This window comes from Cryptotermes secundus, unplaced genomic scaffold (assembly GCF_002891405.2).
Source record: "Cryptotermes secundus unplaced genomic scaffold, Csec_1.0 scaffold1288, whole genome shotgun sequence".
Classification (NCBI taxonomy): Eukaryota; Metazoa; Arthropoda; class Insecta; order Blattodea; family Kalotermitidae; genus Cryptotermes; species Cryptotermes secundus.
Genome location: NW_019723927.1, coordinates 529310 through 553033, shown reverse-complemented (window position 1 = coordinate 553033; position 23724 = coordinate 529310). Strand labels below are relative to the sequence as shown.

Sequence of the window (23724 nt, the reverse complement as noted above, 5' to 3'; positions counted from 1 at the left end):
TCTGTTTTCATGTGGCTTGTCGGAATTGCTGTTTCAGTAACTCTTGCAATTTGCACTACAATTTAAAACCTTCAAGACAAAAGTGATGCCCTTCACGTCTAACGTTTTGCCTGTTCCGTGAGCTATTCTTACACACATAAAACTTTCAGCACTGTTCTATCGTAATTACGTCGTTCATTATAAATGTTTCTGCTTTTCCATTCTGCATTTCCTTATCATTTTTCTATCTTACCCATGATTTTAAGTCATCCTTCCTCTTTCCCTTTTCTTCCCTCTTCTCCCCCTTTTCCATCTACTATCCTGTCTTTCCTTTTCTGTCTTCTGTGTCCGGATTATTATAATTCTGCATTCAGGGCCTGAAAGGGTTAACTAAATTTTCACAATATAATCTAGAAGCAGAATACTCCAATTGCCTCCTACAAGACATTGCAGACATTTAAAAGAAAAAACAAGAAAGTTTCTTACATGAATAAGAGTAAAAGTAGAGCTATCCCTGTAACAGGCCATTGAGGCTCATAGGGTTGTGAGACGTTGAGGCTCCCACATTTTCTAGACAATCGGCTCACAGATGACGATGAGGTTGTTAGCCTTACGCGCAGGCCGCCCTTTACGCCCCAGGAATCTTCCTCGTACTCATTTCTGTTAGTGACTGAGTCGATTCCAGGGCCATAGTGCGGCTGGAAGGATTAGGTAAATTGAAAAAAAAAACAGTGATCTCATCGGGATTCGATTTCACGACCTTACGGCTTGTAGCGCAGTGCCTCAATCAACTACACTACCGCGTTCCTCTCTTACGTGAATACCTTAAGAAACATTGCAAATGCAAAATACGCCCACAGGATAACTTATCTTAATGACACGTTTTCTGCTGTTATAGTCCGACATGCAAGGTCGGACAAACAAGTTTCGAATTAATCTTTAAGCTTATTTTCCCCACCAGCCACTTACGTACAATACCGTCTAGAAAAAACACTCCCCCACGGTTCCCGACAACCTTAGCGTACCCGTCAGTTACGTTCCAGATGTACCTATATACCAAACGTTCGTATACCACAAGGGCATATAATACACCGCGCCAAGTCCACAGCTCAGCCCTTGCTGTTATATCAGTAAGTACAAACATTTATATTTTCTTTAATGCACCCGTAATTCCTTACACCCTCTTATATAATTATTAGGTTATTTCGTCATCGCATCAGCCCTTATTTCAAGCAGGACTCTTCTACATTTTTAACCAAAATTCCATCCTCTGCCTCATCATTTATCTAATTATTGACTTCCCGAAATGTAATACTCCCTTGTTTTAAAATATCAAAGCGCCCCACATTATATAACAGACACAAAGAAAAACTATTCTGAACTTTAAAATTAAAATACAGCATAGAATTGCAATTTAGTCTATACTGACCGCGAGAGTTCATAGGCAGAAGGGGTAGAAAGGTAACATAAAGGGTCGAAGAGCCCAAACTATACATCAAGGCTTGAAACTTAATAAATTCCCAAAGAATTAGCCACGACAATGAATGTGCATGTTGTGACAGGGTCCATCGGCTTATTGCTTACGCCAACGTAAAAATTACATCAGATCCAACCTAATTTACTGCTTTATATTGTACTTTTCAATTATTATTGTATATATATTTTTTTAATCTATACAATTAAAGTATAAAATTTTACTGCTTTGTTTATCCCACCACATGATGACCATTTACGGTCGAAACAAGTAGTGTATCTTTAGAAATATAAAAACAGGAGAGTTCCTAAATAGAAGTTTGTTTGACGGCTGATCTCAAACCTTGACTTTTAGACCCAAACACAATGCAATCCTACATAAAAATATTAACCTCAGATACTTACTTCTGATTACAAAATTAAAAAAAACAACTTTAAATTTATTCTTCAAAGTCCTGACCCGTTATAATTCATGTTCATCCCACCGTTTTATCCTACATAATGTATCTCAGAACCAGCAAACGAATTCTCTAATGAAATAAATTATCTAGCATAACAAATATGTACAAAAGAAACGAGGCTACTTTTTGCAACAACTTCGTAATAAAATTATGCCCTTCTGGGAAGTGCGTATGTGTAGTTTTGTAGACGGGTGCCAAGATTTGGGATAGGCCTACTCTCTGCATGTGCTCTTCTATCATTAAGATGCTGGCAGAAACAGAATAGCAACTCTTCTACACTGATGTGATGGAAAAAAGGTTCTTCCAAAACATCGGCATCCATTTATCAAACTGCACGACCTCACATCTCAGAAGACCGTAATCTTTATATCTCCGTTATAAGCTCAATTATCAACCACACATATCCTGTGCGAATGTGAGGCCTTAGCTTATTTAAGATTGCGTCACTTGGGTCAATATTTTATGGAACCAAGTGACTATTTCGACGTCCCCACCTACAAAATCCTACGCTTCATTCGAAGCGCAGGATTGCTGAGGGGATAATCAAAATGGGAGGCACAATAGATCACTGTGGTAGCGGTGCAAGGGCCAAGACGGCCCACCCCTTATACGTTCATTCAACCTCAATTTTCGTGTCGTATACTTATGAAAACAGAAATTTTGAAAACGTGATTTTTAGAGTGCCTATACAAATAACCGGGGCACGGGGTAGCGTGGCATTATGCTAGAAGCCTGAAGGTCGCGGGTTCGAGTGCCGATGAGGTGGATTTTTCAATTTACCTAATCCTTCCAGCCGCAGTATAGTCCTGGGGTCGACCCAGCCTCTAACGGAAATGAGAGGAATCTTCCTGGGGGGTAAAGGGCGGCCGGCGGGTAAGGGTGACAACTTCACCGCCATCTGTGAGCCGATTGTCTAGAAAATGTGGGAGCCTCAACCTCTCACAACCCTATGGGCCTCCACGGCCTGTTACAGGGATAGCTTTACTTATACATATAATGCTTATATTTGTTTCCACTTGACACCTGCATTACTGGAGCTACTAACAGAGGATACACGTGAAGAAAACAACTTCGGAGAACACATACGAGAGTACAGCTGAGCAATAGTTTCTGTATCAAAGGGCGTAGAGGAGCGGAAATAGAGTACACCTGCAGCTTTATTTATGTAGATACTTCTATATTTGTCCATGATATGTGAGCAGTGTCCGTCTTTTAGTGCACTCAATTTTACTTGTTACTTCACGACATGTTTCGGCACTATAGTGCCATCATCAGGTGCTCCATTTACGTCAATCTATTTCATTGCTTGCCATTACGTCATTGTAAAATTTAAAAAGTATTTAAAAACGTTCGTCAATTATAATAAATATATATATACTAAATCTTGTTAAGATTATTTATCTTATCTGTCCCAATTCTAACACCGCGCATAGTTTCACCACTATGGGAGTCGTTCCTCTTATTCTCAGGGTATATCTTGTCTGGTGTTGTGTGTTCCCTGTTTGGTTGCGGGTGTTGTACTTCTATATTTATTTATAACTAGTGTAACAAAACAAATCAAAACAAACTCCGTGGCCTGTAGTCTACAAGCTAACTATACCGACCGACCGACCGACCGCCGCTTTTCGGCGAAGTTAATGCCAGCTTTAGCGAATGGAGTTGTCACGTGGTCAGCGCAACGAATCCCCATGGCCGTAAGTAGTGTAACACCCTTTGAAAATTCAACGAAAAGTCTCTTCATTTGTTACAGAAGCTTTCGTACTCTTAACTACCCTTGCTTTCTCCATTATCACTCTCCAGTCCTACAGGTTATCGCATTATAAGCCGAGGCCGACGTTTAACATCATCTCCTACGAATAACAAACACAAATAGTCATCGTAAACTCTCTCCTTTACACTAGTACACTACCTACTTACCTACCAACCACTCGGCGCTACAGCCCTGGGTGAGCCTTGGCCTCCTCTACAACCCGTCTCCACTGCTCTCTCTTCTACACTTCACATATTTGCATACAAATATCATTAATGTTCACAGAGTAGATAGATTTACTGAAACAGTAGACTACTCGCTCGTTCGTGGCCTAATAGATAGCTTATTTTCGGGCAACTAGTTAACGCTCTAGATTTCGTTGCTATGGTAACAAAAAATTGCTTATGTCACAGCTCTCACTTCGCCGTTGCATTAGTTTTTATGTAGGAACAAGGATACAAGGATACAAGGATTTCCCGCTTGTAGTCAAGAAAGCAGTACGAGTATTTCTAGTATCCTTGTCCAGACATGCTGGAGGAGCAACTTAAACGCGACAGAGTAGCTTATGTCGAAGCTGCTTTATTCTCTGTAGGGGGCTTTGCCTACATTACCATCGCTACTGCCCCCACCCCTCCCCCTTGATACATCACGATATTCATTTGTCATAGTCTCAAGATTTTCCCCTGTATTAAGCTACGTATCATATTGGGTATTTTAAATGAAATTTCAAGTATAGATCTCTCGATTGATCGGTCGTTTTACGCAGTTAGAGAATTCTCAAATAATTCTTTGTAATAACCGTACAGCCAAGGAATAAATAACATGAAGAAAGCAGTCTTTAGGGACTTGGCACCGTGTATATGTGGTGTTAACCGACGTTTCGGAGGAACGTATCGCCTCCATCTTCAGGGTAGAAGAAAAAATATAAGAAATCTGCAAGCGAAGAGACCGTTCCTCCGAAACGTCGGTTAACACCACATATACACGGTGCCAAATCCCAGAAGATTGCTTTCTTCATAGTCACCGCCGTGAAAGCCTCAAATCTTACAAACTCAATAAACTTCAAACATTCCCTTTCGGGGTGTACACTTCCATTCGTTTGTCACAAGGTGGGTTTATCAGCTTTTCGAGTAGGTAATCAGTAAGCTATGCAGAGCTGACGAATAATGAAAGATAAGGATCTCTCTGTGCTTAATTACACACCACGCAATGAAAACGTAGGGGCGAATAAAGGCATAGCTTCACGCATTGTTAACTTGGGAACTAGGTGTAGGTGAGTGGTCGGTCTAACGCATGAGCCGCTTTACCCACGGTGAAAATGTCACCGGTGCCTATTGGACAGGAGGCTGAGTGGGCCCGAGAGCCGGTCTGGATGCTGTGGGAAGATAAATTCTCTTGCCTCTGCCGGGAATGGAACGCTGATTCCTCGGCCTTCCAGCCTCTACTCTTAGTTACTATACCGACTGAGCTATCAGGCTTCAATGCTGCCGCAAATATTTTGACGGTTATAGATTCAACAGTTTATAAAAATTCCTGCAGGTGACACTAGTAACCAGTAGGCGCTCGGTAATGTAGTTGCCGAAGTTATCGTACGAGAGCAGCACTATGTAAATACACGTGTTTAAACAGAGCGCGGATGTCAAACTGTTTACTGTCTTCAAGGTCATAAAGTATCATTCTACTGTATTTTCTGCGTGCATCTCTTTACTAGATATGTTTGCGAACAGGTGCCCCAAAATTGACGAGAGCTGACATTTTTCTTTGTTTAATGAACCTGTGAAAATGTACGTAATATTCGGACCGAAGGGAGATGAAGGGACAAGAAGGTTGGAGAAAACTGCATAATGTGGAACTTCATAACTTGTACTTTTCTCTAAGTATAACTAGAATGATCAAGTCAAGGAGGATGGGATAGGCGGAGCATGTAGCATGGGGAAGTAGAGGAATGCATATAGGATACTGGTGAGAACGCCAGAAGTAAAGAGACCTCTGGGAAGACCAAGGTGTAGTGGGTGGACAGTATTAAAATGGATCTCAGAGATATAGGATGAGATGATATGGGTTGGATTGATCTGGCTCAGGATAGGGACCAGTGGAGGGGTCTTGAGAACACGATAATGAACCTTCGGGTTCCATAAAATGCAGGGAAATTCTTCAGTAGCTGCACAATTGACGGCTTCTTAAGAAGGCCTCATCTCCATGAGTAAGTGTGAGTGATGTAGAATGTACATAGTAGTGTGGGGGTGGGGTGGGACTAAGTCCCTTGTACTGCGGCCAAATCTGGCCTATTGTACCAGCCCCAGATGATAGATGAGGGTGGTTGTGGAGCAATTGGTGGATTGAAGATTGGCAGGGGAAACCGACGTATTCGGAGAAAACCTGCCCCAGCGCCACTTGACCAGACCCGGGATTGAACCCGGGCCGTCTTGTGGGAAGCCAGCGACTAACCGCTTAAGCTATGGCGCGGCCCAACGTATTATAACTTACACACTGTTACCACTACAGCATGCTATTATCAGTTTGGTGTTATAATTTCCATTTTGCATTTAGCAACAGCATTACAAATACCCATTGATCAGAGCAGTAAAATGCGCCAGTTAGGAGCGGTATGATTGATGTTTCCTTTCGAACTAATGTTGTGTCCTACGCAATTTTTTTCAGGGCCGACCTGCCAGTAAAAACGAACAGGCGGTCCTCTAGGGCAGCAAGAATTTAGGTGGGAACAATTTACCACCCCTCTCATCCACTTTCTCTCAAATGAAAATTAATTTCAGCTGCCCATGACCACCTGAGCAAGTTGTGCATTGATGTAACGGATGCTGTGAACTGCAAGCTCTGACACTTTTAGTCTGAAATCGACAGCAACGCTGCGAGAGCTGTGACCAGATGAAGACGCGTTTTATTGACACTGCACTGTTTATTTGACTGCCATTTTAAGAAATGCGATACTTACGGCCGTTTCCGCTATGGTGTCTGGGAATTTTGTGTTATTCAGTACGACGAAATTTTTGAGAAAATTGAGCTGTTCTTAACCGGGGGAATCTTCGTCGCCTGGAGTGAAATTTTGGCTTTTCCTGCCATTGACAACTACCTTGAAATTTTAAAATTATTTAACTTTTGTATCGAGTCCCTAGATAACCAGCGTCTTCCTTCAAAACTTATTGCAAGCGACACATACAAACACTTGCGTTGCCATTTTATAATTGTTCTGTGTCGATTTAGTAATATTTTTGCCTACATTCCTTATTTTGAAAAGATACAAGTAGGCTTGGGGCCGGGTTGGCGCAGTCGGTATAGCGACTGGCTACGAGCTGGACCACCGAGGGCTAACATTTCGCGTTCTTATAGGTTCAAGAATTTTCTCTTCTCCATATCTTCCAGACCGCCCCTGGGGCCCACCCAGCCTACTATCCAAGGAGTACAGGGGAGCTCTTTCCCCGGGGGTAAAGCGGCCGGGGTGTGAAGCTGACCACTCAGCTCCAACTAGTGCCGAGGTCAAGAAAATATGGATCTATACAACCACTCCCCCATACGCCTTCATGGCGCACTTCGTAATTAGTTAAGCACAGGGACAACTTTACCTTTTTTACCTTACAAGTAGGCTTATGAAATCAGTTTTCTGTCTTCATAGGTATACCTTCCTAACAATCTTTGAATGCCTGGACCTATCTTTATGAAACGTAGCATGTATATAACGGCACCCGAGGCCATCTCAACAGTATATTTCATAAATCCCTCTCGTCAGTAATACCTACACTGCAACCTCTCTCACAAAGTCTCTCCTACCCTACAGCCATCTTCACCTTCTCTTGATGCATCCTGTTTTCATTGACGATGATCTGACAGTAGCTTGACCATTTAAAATTTTTTTAATGCATGTGCAATTTATGTTCTGTAAAAATTGAGCCTATGTTATTGTTTTACTGAAATACCTACACATACATAATAAAGTTTTACCCCACTTGTGATATAAAATAATCTCAGTTTGTAGTGAAAGGAAGTATGAGATTTGATCTTCCCGGCACTTCTCGTATGGCCTGCACCATCGACTCGGGAGCTCGAGAGCTACGCAATAGCGCTCGCAGTGGCCATGTCGGTAATGACCACAAAAGCATGAAAAGCATCGATGACGTAAATGTATCGAGGGAAGAAGCTTGGATTGGCTTGGGCCGTTGCACGTGTGCTGTACGTTGAACCGGCTGAACTTCGTCACGTCAAAACCGGGAAGCATTTCAATATTGTGGTCGGGAAAGACGGTAGTAACGTTAATTGATCGGACTGGTCATCGCTATAGTGTCATATTGAGGGACGCCAGGAAAAGATTAGACCGACTGGACAGTAGTGTCCAAGGGTTGTGCATAGTGTTCGCGGCATCAGTGAGCCGGCTGACTAAACGCGGGCAACAGGTAAATTTTTAGTTTCGCAGCCCACGTGAAAGGAAAAGGGTGGTGGTATTTGATGAACTGCGATATTCTACATCATAGAGAACTCAGGTGAGTGAATTACCAGCGACGCTACTTATTCGGGCTAGGAACCGGTTTCATAATGAATTACCTCGTGTTCACCATTTAGAGACTAGGACGGTGACCTTTTGTGTTGATTAATTTTGAAGTACAAAATATGACCAAGTTGAAAATTAAGTTGCTTTGAAAGCATGACCGACTTTAAATAAGAAGATGTGTTGCTTGTCAGTCAGATAAAATTAGAGGTGATTCGCAGTTTTATGGCGGTCTTACTTAAGTGACAGTACTACAAATATTCAGCACCACGGGGTGTAATCAAATTTCTGAGAAGAATACTGGATTTAATTTCTTATTCCTAATGTGTAACATGAATGTATAATAATATTGGTGACAATTGTGGTAGGTCGTGAGGGATTGTATCCCGTGAAAGAAGCAGATGTGTGCAGTATTAGTTTTATTTCAGCAGTAGGCAAGAGTAAAACAAGATCTTATTTTTATTTTAATAACTGAAAAAGAAAGTGCATGCAAATTAAAGCAAAACAGTCAGAATATTTTACTTTTTTACATATAAGAAAACAGGAAACCCTTTACATTGGACATTTCATTTAAATTATGAATACTTTGTTGACTGTCTAAAAATCTTACACACTGGTAACATTTGTATATATATATATATATATATGTGAGTGAAATTAGTTGACTCATACTTAAGTGATAACTCTTGTTTGAGAATATGATAAGTAAGGCTGAATGAATCCATTTCTTATGGTTTTTGCAATTCTTGTGTGAGAACATGCCATTATGTTCCTCTGGTTTTGTGTCTGCATTGTGTACTTAAAAAATACTGTATGATCCTCTACCACTGCCACCCTCAACTGCCACAGTACACACACCAAAACGCACAAGAACCATAGAAAAGGTCTGTTTTCATGAATTATTAAATGATAGGAAAATTAATATGTTAAACTATGCATATTATTACCATTTGGTATACCTTCAGCCCTTCTATATGATAATTCATGCTGTAAAATGCCAGCTTCTCATTATGGAGACCCAGGTTCAGTCTCAGGACAGTTTATGTGGGATTCATGGTAGAAAGTGGTACTGGAGCAGGTGTTCCTCTTAAGTATTTCAGTTTCTCATGTCACTCATCTGTGACTGTCCCTGATGTATATGATAAACCTAACTAGCCAGCACAATATCATTACCCAACTCTGTAATTACACATACCGGACTCAATTAAAGTAGCCAACTATACCACAGAACTGAACATCAGGCAGTACACCCCAGCACTTGATTATATCTACTTAAACTATTGGCTGTGTCAGTTGGTTAAAATTACTGATGTTTCAGGGACCATCTCTGCTCCCATCATCAGGGTCTGGTAAATTTTTAACTATATGATACACCTGGTATACTGAGAAGATTTTGTGAACTTTAGCCACTGTGAAAGCTTTAGATTTGACTCCAGAAGCTTGTTAAAGAACAAAACTAGTGTAGCAGAGTTTAGTCTGTTACGTGAGTGATCTGTAAATGATAGGCTGTATGTGAGTCAGTGTGTGTTGTCTTTAACGTACTATGTTAGTGAGTAGACAGTGTATGAAATACATTTCCTAGTTACAGATGATTTCAGAAGTTAGAAACAGTATTTGGATTTAACACTTTTTCAGTTTTCATAGATTAGGCCCTTTGGCTTGTACCATTTAGGACTTCTTGGATGGGAGACTGGCACATCACAAGTCCTGTACCTACGCAGACATATATCCATGTCCAGAATAGGATTTGAACCTTCAGTTCTAGTGTTAAAGCAAACCATAAGCCATGTGGGCACTGTGATCAGCATGAATTTAAAATTTGAATATAAAATCTCAGGCTTGTGATTCTAATGAAATGTGCAGAACCTCTGTCATAAACCTCATAAATATGTGGAACGCAAGTAAGATATAAAAGTTTGTAATGATGGTATATTAATACAGTGATCAACTTTTTTGGACATTTTCTGGAGGTAGGGACTAGATAAATTGATTTGGCTTTTTCATGATGTCAGGGATAGGGCCCCATCTGTAAAACGTAATTTTAAATAAAAATTAGGACAATGGATAATGTCCAGAAAGTCAAACCTTGTATGTGGGATGCAGTTTGGAAAGAAGCAAATACATAATTCACAATTAACATCAGTCTGTTTCTAAATGTGTTGTAACATTTTTAAATACAGTTACAATTGTCAGTACACTTCTGGAAGAATGAGTGTCGGTAGTTATATGTTAACAGGTAACACAATTATTATTATGTACAACTGTGACTTTTTTTGAACAAGGTTTTATTCAAGGAAGAAAATTAGAAAAAGAAAAATTACATTTCAGTTTCTCACAGCCAGTACTGTTTGATCATAACAACAAGTCTACAACTGTCAGTCTGACGTGAGAGTTTATTTTGCACTCTGAATTTTCTCAGAAGTGATGAATTTATGGGGTTTACCAACAGCTGAAGAGAAGATGTTCAATTTCTTCAGGCTTGGAATTCTTCACGAGGGAATTCAAGTTTGAGAATAAGAATTTGATGAAAGTAGCCATCACAGGAACATTATTATTACCACTACAGAATTTTTTCTTCCCTTGACACTACAGCTCCAGTGGGCCTAGGCCTACCTCCATGAACTTCTCCGTTCACTTTGGTTTTTCTAGATCTTACACATTCGGTAGGACTCCTTGGGTGGGTGATCAGCTCGTCGCAAGGCCTCTACCTGTACACAGACGCAGAAAAACGCACACACACAAACTAAACATCCATGCCCTGAGTGGGATTTGAACCCACGATCCTGGTTTCCAAGTGAGCGAAGACAGTACATGCCTTGGACTGTTAGGCTACCGTGACTGGCTACCAGTATAGAATACTATTAGCAATACTGATTGCCTGATTAATTATTGATGGAATGATGAAGTGTCCGCAAATATATTCAGTACCAAAGAGAGTCTGTCAGTACTATTGACTGTGTAAAATAGGTATTAACAGTATTCCTTCAGTACTGCGTTGCCAATGGCCAGGACTTCTTTGAGTTATCACTGTTTTTATAAATTTACATTGGAATTTACTAGATAGAACAAACCGAAGAAGACTCTAGCATATGAGAAATTGCTCTTATGTACTAGAAATAGCAGGTGCATTAGCAGATGACAAAAATGAAAGTCAGTACTCTTTGATCTGATTATAGGAATTGGTTAAAAAATCAAGTATAGGCATTCGAGAGCTCATACAGACAATAATTATGAGAAGCGTTCTTGGATATTCGAATAACTGAATTTTTCAAAGCCAAGAGAAACCAAGGCGGAGTATGTCTTACGCTGAGAAACAGAACCATGTGAGTAAAGTCTTTTCATTGCTTATTTTTTTTAGGATTACAGTAATTGTTTTCAACTTTATTTAATGTCTTCTACTACACAGCTGTACGATCATACGTGCATGCTCATGGCAAACAGTCAATTTGCCATTGAAAATGCCTGTCACTGGAATAACACCTGTTGTATATATGTTTTACATCATCTTGAGGCTTTTGAAATGTACCTTTCTTTAGAGAGGGCAATAAATTATGGGTCCTGCAGTTCCTGTAATCAGTTTATCTGCCGCAGTAAGTAAAGTAAAGCTATCCCTGTAACAGGCCATGGAGGCCCATAGGGTTGTGAGACGTTGAGGGTCCCACATTATCTAGACAGTTGGCTCAAAAATGGCAGTAAGGTTGTCAGCCTTACGCGCCGGCTGCACTTTACTCCCCAGGAAAATTATTTAATTAATTCCTGGTACTCATTTCTGTTAGAGGCTGAGTCAACCCCAGGGCCATAGTGTGGCTGGAAGGATTAGGTCAATTGAAAAAAATCCAATGACCTCATTGGGACTTGAACCCGCAACCTTCCGGCTTGTAGCGTAGTGCCTCAACCACTACACTACCGCGTGCTCCTCTGTTTAATTGAACAATTTCACAGTATGACTTACGGGGTTTAGTAAGTAAGATATTGTGTAAATAACAACAAACCGATGCTGTCATGCTTGCTTTTTGTGGTCCCAGATGGATAGATCTTTGCAATACTCGAGATCTTGTGGAAAGTATGTCAGATGCATTTTCCACTTCATGTCAGGCTCAGATCAGGCTGTGGTTTTAAATTTGACAGACTTCCACAAAGTCATGTTTCCTGTAGCGTTTCATTACAATGGTGTGCAAAGCAAATGCTTCATTACACACAAAAACATGTGGAGACTGTCCTCTCTCTTCAGAATATTTAAGTTATTCAATTGAAATATCTTCAGACATTCTTGTGATGCAGCACTCTAATGTCAGATTCACAAAAGTTGGCCCCAGCATCTTCCAATATGAATTCACGATTGGCACCCAGTGTTACTATACCAATTGTAGTATATGGAGCCGGAGTTTGCTCATTTCCCATCATTAGCTCCAAGGCAAGTGAAGAACATGTGGAACTCCTGTTAATCACAATTACAGACAGCAGTCTTCAATTTGTGTTGCTTTTTAAAGGTAAATTTAAAAAATACAGTGTTGTTTCAAAATTTTCATAATATTACTTGGCAGACTATTTGACAATATTGATAATTTGAACTTATATTGTCATGATTTTATGAAGTGTGACTATAGACTGGGTTTGGATTGGTAATTGGATTTATTGCAATACACACATCTTGTAACTACAAGTTACTGTAGCACTGTTGCTAATTCACACTCTACAGTTCAGTACAGTTTTTTCAGCTGTCTTCATCAGCTTTCTGGTAATGGCTCCCAACAGTAGACATTCCGCTTCCTCTGGGTGCCTGGACTGTCTCCATACCTTGGCTGCCAACTTCTAACAGCAGCAGCTCACTCCACTAGATAACTCTCACTAAGTGTCCTGCTTATAACGTCTTGGCACTGTCGGCACAGAAAACACTGTTCCTCTGTTACTCTTCAATTGTTGCTTAGTGGACCATGCAGAAAACACCATTCCTCTGTTGTTTGTTTGCTGCTGCCTAGCAGTGGCCACCATACAGTCGCATATCTCATGGTGCCACCTGGCAATGGGTCTACATGCCAAAATATTTTAAGAAATGCAGCATGTCATGATGATACTGAAGAATAAAATAGATGGGAAACTTCTCCAGTGGTTGCAGAATTCCCTTGAGGCATCCATAATAAAAGTAAAATAAAAGAAAGCAGAAACTAAGATGCATAACTGATTACTCTCTGGTGCTTGTAGCTGATACTTCAGACAACAGGAAGTTGTTAGTGATATCAAAGCAAAGGGTGAAAGGTAAAGTTGTCCCTGTGCATAACTAATTAAGCACTATGCCATGAAGTTATGGGGGAGTGGATGTATAGATCCACATTTTCTTGACCGCAGCACTAGTTGGAGGTGAGTGATAGCTTTACGCCCGGGGAAAGAACCCCTGGTACTCATTGGATGAAGGTTGGATGGACCCCAGAGCCGGTCTATTAAGAAGAGAAAATTCTTGACCCTACTGGGGCTCAAACCCCTACCCCACGTTCGTTCAGCACCTAGCCAGTTGCTATACCGACTACACTATCCCAGCTCCCATAGCAAAGGTTTGGACTTCAAAATTAAATTGTTTGCCAAGAGACCAAGAATTGTATGCTGAGAAGGCAGTTAATGATATACTTTTTTTACAGCAGAATTAGGCACACTTGACAAGAATGTGAAATTGACTAAATGAACACACTGCATAGTAGTTCTGCTTCTATGCAGTTCTGTAGTCTGCCATATCTTCTAAACCAGGAAGCAGTTCTTGGCCCGTATTGGGTGACTATTTTTAAAATATTGTGTTATGAGCTAGATTCAATCAAAACTTGTAACACAGTTTCTTTATGGCTGTTCTTATTTAGAAATGTTTTATGTGTATTACAGAAGGTATTAACATAATGTGGGTGTTCAATTAAAAAAATGTTTGTTATGCCTTTATAATCCCCTTAATTTACAGATAGTTTCTTCACAAATCTCCCTTACAATTTCACTTACTGTTGGAGATGTGGTTTCTGAAAATTCTGAAATATTCAAACTTTCCTCTGGTAGCTAATAACCTAAGAGTAGCTGCCAGGCTTTCTTTTGCAGAAAGAGCTTCTTGTATTGGTATCTTGTTTAGATATCTTTGGAAACATTAATACTAATAATTGATGATAGATGTCGTGACTCATTCAAAAATAGTTATGAAAATCACTGGTGTTGGGTATCTGTATTTCCTTCAAAAGGTTTAGCTGGGTATATCTTCCCTGTTTTGTAATCCAGTCTTTCACCCACTGTTTTGATTTCCCCCCTTTTCAAATCTTGATCCTAATATAACTGCAACATACATTCCTCTTATTGTCTGTTCTGAATGTTCACTCTATGAGCAGTAAAATGACCAAGTACTAGTGATTGAAATATTGACAGTGTTACTGATAATACTAAATATTAATTGTGTGAGGACTCCTGAAACCATGCATTAGTGCACGACAGTAAATTTTACAGTTTCTTGGGTCATCCAATTGTACTCTCATGTGGTTTTAGTGACTATAGACGGGGTTTGGATTGTTAATCGGATTTATTGAACTCTTACAACTTCTAACTATAAGTAAGGATTGTGCTCTCAATGTGCAACATGCTTCACAAATTACTACAGAACACGCTGGGTTTTCTCAGTCTGTTACAGTCTTCACTGGCCATTGCTTGGTAGCTGCTTCCAGTGGCAGGCATTCCCCTTCCCCTGGGTTCCAGAACTGTCCCTGGCCTCAGATACCAGCTTCTCACATCAGCACCCCACAACAGCTGAACCGCAGTGGTTATCTAACTAACTGTAATTCCTAACTTGGCCTGTTTATAACACCTCAGCATGGACCACACAGAAAACATATTTTTTTCTGTTGGTTTTTATAGGCTGCTGCCTAGTAACGGCCGTTGTATAGTTATTTTGCAGTCGTTGCCTAGCAACAGGTCTACATGCCACAAAACATAAGTACGAACTTGTGTAATCTAGTGAGACTGTTGTGATGGTTTTAAACTAACTTTGAACTGTGAAGCTTTTTAATGTATGGCAATGGATGTATCAGGTTAAACAGAATTAAAAATGAATATATATTGAAGGTACTTCGTATGTTATTTGCTAATTGGAAAAATAGATTGCTGCAGAGAAAAACCATTATTTGACCCACCTTACGCAGAGGAGAGCAACAAACAGCCTGCCAAAACTTTCTCACAAACCAAATGAGTATCTAAATACAGGGAGGCAAGGCCAAAGATGGCTTTAAAGTTAGAACAGGTGTGAGTGCAATGAGAGAAGGGCAGAAGAAGAAGTTAAACTAAGGTAATTAAGTCTTAAAATCAAAAGGCTCTAATGAGGTTATGCCGCATGCGGACTCGATCCCCTCAGCCTCCCCCCACCTCCCATCTCCATAGCACATGTCAGTCAACATCTGCTCTCCAGAACTATCTGTTTTATGTTTCATGTGGTGTTATCTTCCAGTGTTATCCACGCCAGGCAACAGCAATGGAGGAAGATACAGACTTCATTCCAAATTTACCAGAAGGTCCCCTAAATGTTTATAGAAAGCAAGCTTCCTTTGACTGGAAGAAATTGAAGTTAGTTTTTGATAAACCAGAAATTCTGAAACTTAAAGTAAGTACAGTATGATACGTATTTCCTTAGTTAGCACCTTACTGATAAGAACAGCTCTTTCTTTCCCCTTCCACTCCCCACTCTCGTCCCTCCAATGTGTCCTTGCAAGGGCATGTGCTGCCCATATTTGCCCACAAAGCATGTTCTGTTCCAAGAACTCATATCAATTTCAGTCTCAGATGATGGCATGACATGATGAAGATGCTTTTTGCTGCACAATCTTTCGCTTCTATTGGCTGTTATCCAATCTTATGAGATCTGACTGTGCAATGTGATATCCCAGAAGATATTGCTGTTTTTACCTAATCATATTTGTGTGTTTTTGTGCCTGTGGTAGTCCCTAAAATGAGCTTTTCTTCCCTTTTTCACATTTTATGGATGGGTTTCTGTTTCTCTCTTAAAGTCTCTATTCTGTTGAACGTTTTGTGGAAGTTTCTGTGATGAACTTTTATAAGCTAACATTTATAAGAATAAATTTGTATTATTCTATTTTATTCTTGTGGAATATAAGGTCACTTAGTCTAGTAAAAGTGAACCAGCTTTTCAGAGGAACATATTGCTTCCATCTTCAGAGTGGAAAAGAAAAGTAAGCAAGAAACCAGCACAAAGTAGACAGCTCTTTCAAAGAGAGTTAAATGAGGCCATGTTTTCATTTCCCAGCCACTGCTCTACATTCAAACATGTTGCATGTATACAGATTATGCTCTGAAAATAACACTTCAGAGCTGTCCCAGAAGTCTTCCAGGTTTCGTACTTTAAAAAATGGAGTTGTATTAGCAGAAATCAAACTGCAGGAATTGTTTCAAAGACTGGCTTATTAATTTGCTGTTATACAGTTCCGCATATTTGTATATCATTCATTTTGTTGAACAGACTAGCAACCAACAATCACAGTAGTTTCAGTGTGAAGGCTGTTTGTTTCCCGTGTTTTCTTAGCATCCCTTTTGCATTTGTCTTCGTATAGCATTGAGCAAGTTTGCTCAAGCAGTAGTGCATGTATTTGCGAGGTGCCTGGTTTGAATCTCAGCAACTGTTGTCATACATGTTTATAATGGTTCTCCTTAGTTCCTCATGCAAATGTTGATTTTGTTTTTACTGTTTTTTTTATTAATACTGCCTTCCAGGTGTTTCCTTTTTTATTCCTGAAAGTTCTGTTAGTTTTACTTATTATGTTGGTTATTTTCATTCATTTGGCATGGATGTTGCAACCGCTGTCACTTAGCCTGTTTGCACTGTGATTTATGATTTTGTAAATTGAATAGTTTACCGTATTTTATAGACTGTAAGGCACACACTGATTTTGAGGGGAATTCTTTTAAGGAAAACGGTCTTGTACCTCTCCATTATAAGGTAGTTGCAAATTTTAGGCAGTATTTTCCAGGGAAAAGTTAGTCTTATACAGCGCAAATTTTACCTTTGTTTGTGAAATGCTGGTGAAAACACGCTTTTATGCTTTACCATCCTTATTTCCATCTTGCAGTTTAGATTATCATACGTATAAAAATGGCCAAAAAGTCAACCAGTGGATGGGTACAAACCTGCACCAGTTTTCTGTTTTTTGCTGCTTTCAATCAACATGTATACATGGTGTCAGATTTCATTTCATTTGAAAGTATTCGAAAAGGATGTGACAAATTTGTTGTTAGATAGGATGTAGGAAGATAAAAGATTTCATGCCAAATGGTAGCAAGCCTTTTCCAAATTTAAAATCTAATAATATCATGAATGATTGCCTCTGTGGTCTAGTGGTCAGAGTTCCTGGCTACAGATCCAGAGATCCATGTTCATTCCCGGCGCTACTAGATTTTCTGAGAAGTAGTGGGTCTGGAATGGGGTTCACTCAGCCTCGTGAGGATAATTGAGAAGCTATTTCAAGGAAATGGCGGCTGCAGTCTATAAAACCGAAATTAACAGCAATGGGGATTCGTCGCGCTGACCACGTAACACCCTCTATCCTCTAAAGTTGGCACTAACTTCACCGACAAGCAGCGGTCACTCAGTCAGCATAGTTCGCTTGTGGACTACAGGTCACGGAGAGTGAGAGTAATATCATGAATGATCTGTATCTAATCATAAACTAATTTTAGCACTGCTACTGTGAAACTCAGTCATTGAACCTATGAATGAATGAATAAATGCATAAGGGGTGGGCTTTTCTGGTTTTTGCGCTGTGACCTTCAGTGACCTATTGTGCTTCCTTTTTGGGGGTGTTGAACCCTTTGTCAGTCCTACACTTTGGATGAAATGTAGGACTTTGTTTATGGGGGCATCATAATAATCACTTGGGTCCATAAAGAACTGGCCCAAGTGACGAAATAGACTCACAATTTGTTGGGATTTGTTGTGGACAAAGTGGGCCTGGGACAGGTTTTCTCTGAGTACTTTGGTTTCCCCTGTCAATCTTCATTTCACAAATTGCTCCACAATCACCCTCACCTACTTGACTTCACTGGAAAGCTGGATCATTTTGCCTGAGAGGATTGGTTGCTTAAGTCCCTTTATATTTCTCTTCCTAGTAAAGGGTATAATTGCCATCATGTTTGGGTTGATAGATAAATTTGTTCTTTCGCAACATTGTTGGACTATGCACAGGGATGGTTGTAAGACCTCTGACACAGTCTGAAGAAATTTCCCATTCATAAGGATTGCTATGCCATCAACATATCCTACTGGGTAATGCCCATTGTCATTGAGTGAAGACATCATTGATCTCCTGGCAGCACCTCGTCCATGAGGATGGTTTGGCTTTCCCTGTTTCTTTGTTGTAACAGGTGATGACCTCCATATAGGCATCCCACTGACCAGTTCTTTTCACTGTATTAAGTAGCTTTCTTGTTTTGACTCTCAGCCCACTCAGCTTTTTATTCCACCGAGGTACCGGCCTTGGTGCGCGAGTGGTCTTGGCTGGACAATTTTGATAATAGGACAACATGATGGCTTGTTGCAACTGGTCAATATGTGTCCCTTTTCATATATATACTTCGCGAAATAATCTCCAGCTTCACCTTTAGGTCGTCCTTGTACGACTCCCAGTTGGTTCTCTTGGGATTCCTAAAGGTAATTTGATTTGTTGTTATGTTAGATAGATAGTCTGGTGAAATTGAATGTAGTACATGACAGTGTCATTACAGTTCATTTACTGCCTTATACAGGATGTTTCAAAAAGAGCTTTACAACTTTGAACGCTTATATAAATTTATACAGAGGACATACACAACATTTTGAACTGTCATAACGTAGCAAAACACACCAAGTTTCATGCACGTGGTACTGTAGTACCCAATACCACCATTGCAAGCACTCCCGCAGTTGAAATCAAGATGGCTGCTTTCACAGGTGCAGAGCGTGCTCGTTGTGTGTTTTGGTTCGAAGAAACGAAGTCTGCTACACAAGTTCAAAGGAAATTTCGCACTCAGTATCTCAAGGAACCTCCCAGTAGGCCTACAATTTACTCCTGGCACAAGAATTTTGTTCAGACTGGATGTTCTGTGCACCATGCCAAGCCACCCGGTCGGCCACATGTTTCTGAAGCTGCAGTGGAACAGCTTAGGGAGAGCTTCATTTGAAGTCCACGAAAGTCAACACAATGTGCGTCTTGGGAAACTGGTATTCCAAATGTTACTGTGTGGTGAGTGTTACGAAAATGTATACACTTAAAAGCGTACAAACTATCCGTCATTCAACACCTTACGGATGCAGATAAGGTGGTTCATAAGGAATTCTGTATGCAAATGTTTCATCGGATACAAGACGATGAGAAGTTTCTGGACTCCATAATTTTCAGTGATGAGAGCACATTTCATGTCAGTGGTAAGGTCAATACCCACGACTGCAGGATCTGGGGCAGCGAAAATCCACGTGTCTCCCTGGAACATGTTCATGATAGTCCAAAGGTGAACATGTTTTGCACCCTCAGCAAAGAAAGAGTGTATGGGCCCTTCTTCATGGAGACAACCATTACTGGTATTGTATGTCTGGACATGCTCCAAGAGTTCCTCATTCCGCAGTTAGATGAAGATGACCAAGAAGGATGCAAGATGGCACACCCTCTCATTACCTTGGAGAAGTGTGCGAGTACCTCAACATCCGTTTCCCAGGTCGATGGATTAGTAGAGTGGCGCTGATAGCATGGCCACCTCGTTCCCCGGCTCTTACTCCCCTGGATTTTTTCTTATGGGGATTCGTTAAAGATCATTTGCGTCAAATGTCATTGAGCTCCGAACTCGAATTACTGCCTCAGTTGCAGAAGTGACACCAGAGATGCAATGTAGCGTGTGGCAAGAGACATACTACAGGTGAGACGTCTGTCGCATTACCAATGGTAGTCACATTGGACCATAACTATCCGAGGTAAAACTCGGTGTGCTTTGCTACATTATGACAGTTCAAAACGTTATGTATATCCTCTGTATAAATTTATATAAACTTTCAAAGTTGTAAAGCTCTTTTTGGTTCATCAAGAGATTCCACATTGTTATGGAACCCCAGAAAGTTTGTCACAGAAGCCAGCACTTTGACCCAGTTTCTGACTAGTTCAGTCCAGTTGACGTCAGTGTGTCCACATCACTTGTAATTAATGTAATTTATTGGTGTTTACAGTTCCCTGTTAACAGCAGTGAATGTGAATAGTGTGGGAGACACATAACATGTGGCAGTCTTTCTGAAGCAGATGTTCATATACACACATTTAAATTAGCATGACTCATCTCTGAAATAGCTGCCAGCTGGCATTTTTCATGTCTAGCAATGGGCTACTCAACTGAGAAATAACATTTACTAGGATTATTCATATCTTCACTCTCTGAGGTCCACTTATTTACACATATGCAAAATCAGATTTCAAGTTAGTTTACATTGGAAGATTATGTATAGTTATGCTGGACATTCTCCTCATCGTCAGAGGTATACTTAGCACTCACATTTTGAGTGTCTGCTTTGATCTTTACTTGATGGCATACTAATTACTGGATTGATCATGGTCATTTTTATTTTTGTTTCTTTATTTACTTTTAATTAGTGGAAATGGACAGGATCCAGTGCAGAACCTTTTCAGTATTAAGCTTGTATTGTAATCAGCAGAATATCCAAGTTTAGTATTCAGAGTGTTCTCAGTATGATCATGACTGTTTCCACCAATCTCAGAAATAAGAGTTAACAGTCATTGTCATAACAACTTGAACTCTGTGCCTGTCATGTTTGCTCTCTCACATGTCACTCACTCATGGAGCTGAGCCCTTCTTGAGAAGCTGCAAATTGTGCAGCTACTCAAGAACTTCCTAGCATTTTATGGCACCCAAAGGTTCATTTCCATGCTCACAAGAGCCCTCCAGTGGTCCATATCCTGAGCCAGATCAATCCAATCCATACCATCCCATCCTCTCTCTATCTCTCTGAGATCCATTTTAATATCGTCCACCCACTTGATTTTTCACCACCACAACTATATATACAATGGAGTATACTGATGAAAAATATTGATGTCGAGATTTTGATGGACTTACATGTTTCCCATGAATATGAAATTATAATATATATGAGAAACCATTGCAGTAGCATAGTTGGTTGAGGAGCTATGCTACAAGCCAGAAGACTGCGGGTTCAAGTCCAAATGAGATCATTGGATTTTTTTCAGTTGACCTAATCCTTCCAGCTGCACCATGGCCNTTTTTTTTTTAGGAACCGTTGTGGTGAAAATTCAGTTTTGAGATTTTGAAAGCTATACACTTTTCAGCCTCCCTCAGTATAAAAAGTTGTTTTGGAATGTCGTTTTTCTGTATGTGTCTGCCTCTCATTAGTGCCTGAATGGTTGGACCAATATTGATATTCATATTTGAAAGTTTTCCATCAGAGGTTGGTGCCCAATGAATATAAACATTCTTGTTCTAAAATAAAAATTCTTGTTCTAAAATGGGGCCCTTCAGATGGGCCCCAGAAAGTAAATTGACAATTTTATGAAAAACATCTGTAACGATTTGGGTTAAATTTCGGTATGTATCGAATCCATTGCCTTAAGTAAAACTGTATAAATTGTATCTTCATGAAAATGCTGGTACATGCACTGCAGAACCAAGTGCATACATATAATGCATACATATCCTGGCTTGTATGATCAGTAGCCAGCAGTCATTTACTAAACAGCGGTATTTCATTTCCAAGTTAGTATTATCAGTGTCAGTTGTATATGATAAAGTATGTGCAGTACCTTTCCACTGTCTTCTTTTATTCCTGCTTTTGCATTTTCTTCTATATCTGTGTGTTCTTTAAATTTAATTGAAAAATGTAAGCAGATCTTCAATTAAAAACATAATTGAGAAACTGATCAACATATATGTATGTAAGGTATTTTTAGGAGCCATCTTTCTTGTTTAAAAATGTATACAGCATGATGAATCATTCATCAGAATACCAGGTATTAAGTAAAAAAAAACTGTTTTGGTAGATGTTTGCAAGTGTGTGACCATAAAATGCCTGTCTTTGTATCATGTCTGGTGCCTATAAATAATGGACATTGTGCTCACTGTTTGGGGAGAAGTCACTGTATGGCTGCTTTGTTCATTCCAATTTATTCACAATGTGATGCTGAATTTTTGAGGACTGAAAAATTCTTTTGACCTATATCATCATGTATTGCACAATTTTGTCATTGCATGAGCTGCTTAAGCTGGTCCCAGAAGCCCTAGTATTTAATTTTTCATGGTATAAATCCCATTGCCATCAAATTTAAATCCAGCCACCATCACAGAAGTATTAGCAGATTTAAATCTGGGTGACAGAAGTTAGGCACTTCACTCTCTGTCCTTTACCTTTGGAGATTCAGTTCCTTCCAAGATTTTTTTAGCATGTGGGCTTTGGCTTATGGAACAGTTCTGTATAACGCTTGAATAGACCAAAACTGGCTTACAGAACTATTCCATATTCTCAGTTAGTACATAATGTCTGCTTTCCTTAGAGATGCCAGTGACATTTGGTTTTTGGTTGTATATTAGAATGGCACAGTAACACTTTTGCTATACTAGTACCTGTAGTACGTCTTGATGGCAGTGAAATTTTTTTTTTATTTTGGTATTCGTTTTTTCAGAAATAAATCCGGCCCCAGTGTATATTTCTGTGCACAGAAACCTCAAGCTTGGTATTTTAATGCTGCGTTTGAAATCTTCCTGAATTCTTCCACTAACATCAATACCAATCACAATATTCTTAATACTGAAACTGTTGTTAAGAAACACTCGTATAGTGCTCTTTGTTGCAGGTTGGTTGTTAAAATACTCTTCAAAGTAATATTGTATCATTTTTACATGTCATCAAATTTGTTGCCGATTTTTGTATGAACAGGCATCATGTTTAACAATAAATACATTTTCTGCATCAAAGAGACTCATTGCAGTTAAACATACGATAGTGACACAATGAAAGCTCCAGTGATGTACATTTTTTCACCATTAAAATCCAATGTATTCAGTGCTCCTACTTTATATTTTATTTTGGGTTACATACACTTATAAATTTTATGCCACCAGGGATGATGGTGTTGCCTCTAATGTTACATTCCTGACCTGAATATATTAATTGTTCATAACTATACATTTAATGAATATTTGGGCTTTCAGTTGAAGGTGTGGAGAACTCTGGAATCTGACATTCTGTTTCACACTGGTGATACAAGCTACAATGTCGATGAACAGAAGCGTCTTGCCATGCTCCAGCTAGTCAAGTATATACAGTACAAATTTTATACAGATGGTATAGCAAACAATAATTATAAGAAGAAGGTATTTAAAGTCATCTGTTGCAATAACTTTTAATTATATATCAGAATACTAGTAGAAAATTTTGAGGACTTCATAGACATAATGTAACTTTGATTAGTAAGCTCTTGCATACATACATACACAGAGAGCATAAAATGAATGAATAATAAAAAGAAATTATATCCATTGATATATTGATCTCC

At 39.6% G+C, this 23724-nt stretch overlaps 1 protein-coding gene across 8 annotated transcripts in view; it reads left to right on the top strand.

Annotated features, from left to right (window-relative positions):
* Nucleotides 1–1029: 1029 nt before the first annotated feature.
* Nucleotides 1030–23724, top strand: part of LOC111862203 (peroxisomal acyl-coenzyme A oxidase 3) — a 44100-nt gene continuing 21405 nt past the window's right edge. For 2 of the 8 annotated variants that reach the window (XM_023847410.2, XM_023847402.2), the window contains exons 1-4: nucleotides 7780–8156; nucleotides 11338–11484; nucleotides 15621–15773; nucleotides 23381–23542. In XM_023847410.2, coding sequence (XP_023703178.1) covers nucleotides 11458–11484; nucleotides 15621–15773; nucleotides 23381–23542 — 342 coding nt within the window. In that variant the 5' untranslated portion in view covers nucleotides 7780–8156; nucleotides 11338–11457. Of the gene's footprint in view, nucleotides 1110–7778; nucleotides 8157–8195; nucleotides 8372–8572; nucleotides 8592–11337; nucleotides 11485–13590; nucleotides 13711–15620; nucleotides 15774–23380; nucleotides 23543–23724 lie in introns of those variants that run through there. The other 6 variants (XM_023847403.2, XM_023847404.2, XM_023847405.2 and 3 more) reach the window with 6 other exon arrangements.